Source organism: Triticum dicoccoides, chromosome 6B (genome assembly GCF_002162155.2).
Source record: "Triticum dicoccoides isolate Atlit2015 ecotype Zavitan chromosome 6B, WEW_v2.0, whole genome shotgun sequence".
NCBI classification, from domain to species: Eukaryota; Viridiplantae; Streptophyta; class Magnoliopsida; order Poales; family Poaceae; genus Triticum; species Triticum dicoccoides.
Genome location: NC_041391.1, coordinates 70,939,875 through 70,943,909, shown reverse-complemented (window position 1 = coordinate 70,943,909; position 4,035 = coordinate 70,939,875). Strand labels below are relative to the sequence as shown.

Below are 4,035 nucleotides of genomic sequence, written 5' to 3'. Positions count from 1 at the left end.
TTTCAGAAGTCCAAAATCTCTTCTTATACCCGACGTCCATAAGCATGCTTGCAAGTCCAAAATCGCTTCCTGACTCGTCTGTCTGCACCTTCAAACTAGTCGCGGTGTTGTCAGCCGGAAGCCTCTCGAGCGAGCCTCCTACCAGTCCATCCACCTCCTCCATTGGCGAACTTCTCGCCGAACTCCCCACTGCAAACGATGCGGGGCCAGTGCTCCCATCCACTGGAGCTTCGTTTCTACCCCCTGCTTGATTCCCCGCCTGCACCTTGCTTTGCACATTCCCCCCATCTCCTTCATGTGATCTCAGCTCAGAGCCAGAAGCTGCTTCATGGGTCTGCGGTGAACGGGCGCTGAAACGCCAGCTTTGGTCCGGGTTAAATTGCTCCCTTCCCCTCCCGCGACCCCCCATAGAAAAACCTCCTCTTCCTCTTTGTGATTGTGCAGTCCCTCGCCCTGCTGATTGGGTTCTCACGTTATCTGCATATAAGAAGTCACCCCACTCAAAAGTCCTATCATCATGTACTCCATCGCCACACTCCTCATGCCAATGCCCAAACTCTCCACAATTGTAACAGAATATCGGCAGTTTCTCATACACTTGATACTTGTCTCTCTCTTCACCTTTCTTTCCTGTCACAAATCATTTGATTTTTGCATTCACATCAATCTTGACTCTAACTCTCACAAATTTGCCAAAAAATCCTGCCGGCAACTTCAGCTGCACCTCCATCACCTCACCGATCCGTGACGCAAGTCCCTTCACCGCCGACTCAATAAGAAAATTGTCAGGTAGGCGATGGATCTGAGCCCACACCTCAATCTTATCCAACTTGAACGAATCAGGGTTTTTGAATCCATCATACTCCTCCAGGATCACCGCCTGATCCCTAAACAGCCAAGGACCATCAAGCATCGCTTTCTTCCAATCTGTAAGGCAGCCGAATTGCGTCGTAAACAGGTTCTCTCTGATCTTCCTCCAGACTACTGTCTTTGCCGGGTTCCAGGACGCCCTCATGTCACCGTACAATGCGTTAGGGCTGCAGGTTTTTGTTGTGTGAACCCTCACGATCGCCAGCCACCTCGCCGGTTCCATCATATCTGGGAGTTCCTCTTCCCAAACAAAATCATCCTCTTCTTCCTCCTGCAGGGTGAGACGGGCCAGTAGTTCCTCCGCCATGTCCTTCCAAGGCGGTCTGGCCCCTCGCCCAAGGCCCGAAAGGAACACCCTCGTAGAGGAATCCGATCGCACTTGAGAGCAACGAACGGAGATAGGATTCCGACGCAGATCACCGGAAGACGTCGAAACCCTAGTTTTTTCCTAGGGGCGAGTTCAGGTCTGTACCGCTTTCCTACGAAGTGTGTAGTTCATGATGCTCTGCCTCTTGTTTTGGACCTGGATGTGTCATCGCACCACCTTCCCTTGCACCACGGGCTCGACAACAACAGCCCACCAGGCAGTGGAGAAGCCAGAGCCTTAGGTCCTGAGGTCAACTCTGTTGTTTATGCTGTAATTCCCACTAAGCAGTGGTAAAGACTAAATTGGTGAAATATTTGCAAATTTCATTGGTTTCACTTGAGCCCCATAGTTGTAAATTAGTAGGTACCTACAAAGTTTTGCTCGAGATAATCCTTCTTTTCGTGGATTCCGTCACTCTCCATACTATGTACTCCTTCTCGAGGGATCTTCATATGGGAAGCCCGCCATGTGTCCACTTAAGTAATGAAATTTCCCTAAAAAAAGCTTAAGTAATGAAATGTTTCATTCGCAAAAAAAAAAAGTTCACCTAGATTTTTTAGGGGAAAGTTCACCTAGATTGAAATTGAAATAGGCATATCGGAAGGTCTATATTCCTTTTTTTTTTGAGACAATTTTTTTCTTCTTCTTCTATCCTGTACTATTAATTTGGGAAACTTCTAATAGAAAGCCCAAGCCCAAAACCACCACCGATCGATATATTCGGAGCTCCGCCGACTCCACCCAAACGCTCCGTCTCGCCAGCCGCCGACCATGGAGAAGGAGGAGGAGGAGGCAGCGGCGGCGGGACCCGCTCGTAACGAGGAGGAATCCCATGGAACCGCGTGGAAGCGGACGCGGAGCGGCGACTACGATGTGAACGCTGGCGATCTCATCAGCCACCTTGCCGACGTCCTCCTCGGAACCATCATCTCCCTCCTCCCCACCAAAGATGGCGGCCGCACGCAGATCCTCTCCCGCCGATGGCGCCACCTGTGGCGCTCCGCGCCTCTCAACCTCGAGGTCCTCGCCTTCCTCCCCGTCCCGGTCTTCGATCGCTACGCCGTCCCCACCTCCGCTGTCTCCAAGATAATCTCCCAACACCCTGGCCCCGCCCGCCGATTCTCCTTCCTCTTCCTCGGGGCCGGCGATCTCTATGCGGCGGTGGAGAGCTGGTTCGACTCCCCGGCCCTCGCCAACCTCCAGGAGCTCGATATCGGCTATGAGTACCTCTCGGCATCCAAGGGCAGATATCAGTTGCCGCAATCCACGTTCCGCTCGGCATCCACCCTCCTCGTTGCCAAGATCAGGAACTGCGGTTTCTCTGACACAGTCCCACAGTCCTTCAATTTCCCTCTCCTCAAGGAGCTCTCGTTGCATTGTGTTTCCTTCTCCGGGGACGCGTTCCAGAGCTTGCTCTCGGGCTGCCATGCCTTGGAAAGCCTATACATGCTCCAAGTTCATGCTACAGCTGGTTGCCTCCGTGTTTGCTCGCCAACTCTTAGAAGCATTGGCTTTCGTCATAACTCTGGTGAAAAAACAGAATTGGTCCTCGAGGATGCTCCTCGCCTTGAAAGGTTATTATTGCCGTATTGTCACTGGAATCATTGTGTGACTATCCGGGTTATTAGGGCGCCTAAGCTGGAGATTTTGGGGCCTTTCTCAGCGGACTCGTGCAAATTCCGGATCTTTCAGGTAGCAGAAACAGATATCATACAACATTCTTACATGGAGATAATTGTTTTTGATGCTGGTTGTTTATTTTCTTCAGGGAATGAGCCCAGTCAGCTCGGCAAACTCGATAAGCACCGTGAAGGTTTTGGCCCTCACGTGTTCTGCTCTTCAATTGGATGCACTTCTTGGCGTCCTTAGATGGTTCCCATGTTTGGAAAAGCTCTACGTCAGTGTGAGTATTCATCTTTGCTCGCTTTAAATTTATGCATTGACATACTAACTAGCCTAGTTAGCAACGGTTTGACATATGCCTCTCCTTTCCCTTTTGCAGTTTCACGAATACTATCAGACATACAAGACATTTGAGCCTCAGGATGACCCACTATATCCAATTGAATGCCTTGAGACCCATCTAAAGAAAGTGATGTTGACGTTATACATGAGCTATGAGAAACAGGTTCACTTGGCCAGATTCTTTGTTCTGAATGCAAAAGTGCTAAAGAAAATTGAGTTTCTAGTATGGAACGACTACAGTGATGAATTGGTGGCTCACCAGCACAGCCTGCTCCAAGTCGAAAACAGAGCTTCTCGAGATGCTCAATTTGAATTCAGGAATTCTCTGTTTTTTATTGACAAACATGTAGAGGATCATATCCATGATTTGTCAGTGGCTGACCCCTTCAGACAGCCATAGACAGGGTTGATGCCTGAAGATTGCACTATCTTATGTTCATTTTGTAGATGGCGTTGATGCAGAAAGAGTTCAGTGCCGAAATTAATGTTCTAATGGGTAGGGGTGAAAAAAAACTTCCGAAAGTTGTAACTGGGATGGAGCCTAAGTTGGTTTAGAAACACATGCATGCTTGTGTTGGAAACTTCATTGTCTTTTCAATTATATACAGCGATATGTGAAGTTTAATCGGTGGTTTTATTTTCCGCGAACGTATATATGACATTTGCTTGATGCTTTTCTAGCTAGGAAGCAATGCTCCTAAAAATTTCTATGCCTACCATCAGGCCGGAGTTTGGCTATCGATCCGGAACAGCCAGTGGAGTAAATGCTGCAATATTCATCGTGTCTCTGCCTGCAGCTGGAAATATGCTGGTAAAAGCTGAATATACTAGGC

The 4,035-nt window shown here is 49.0% G+C and overlaps 1 protein-coding gene across 1 annotated transcript; it reads left to right on the top strand.

Annotated features, from left to right (window-relative positions):
* Positions 1-2,008: 2,008 nt before the first annotated feature.
* On the top strand, positions 2,009-3,736 carry LOC119320020 (F-box/FBD/LRR-repeat protein At3g26920-like). Its single transcript, XM_037594165.1, has 3 exons — positions 2,009-2,929; positions 3,006-3,140; positions 3,240-3,736. Exons 1-3 carry the CDS (start codon positions 2,009-2,011, stop codon positions 3,600-3,602), a joined length of 1,419 nt encoding a protein of 472 aa, XP_037450062.1. The 3' UTR covers positions 3,603-3,736.
* Positions 3,737-4,035: the final 299 nt, after the last annotated feature.

Excerpts from the sequence above, each read along its gene's own strand:
- LOC119320020 (XM_037594165.1), top strand. The coding sequence starts at position 2,009 with ATGGAGAAGGAGGAGGAGGAGGCAGCGGCGGCGGGACCCGCTCGTAAC. Across the intron at positions 2,930-3,005 it reads GCAAATTCCGGATCTTTCAG|GGAATGAGCCCAGTCAGCTC; the intron begins GTAGCAGAAACA and ends TATTTTCTTCAG. Across the intron at positions 3,141-3,239 it reads TGGAAAAGCTCTACGTCAGT|TTTCACGAATACTATCAGAC; the intron begins GTGAGTATTCAT and ends TCCCTTTTGCAG.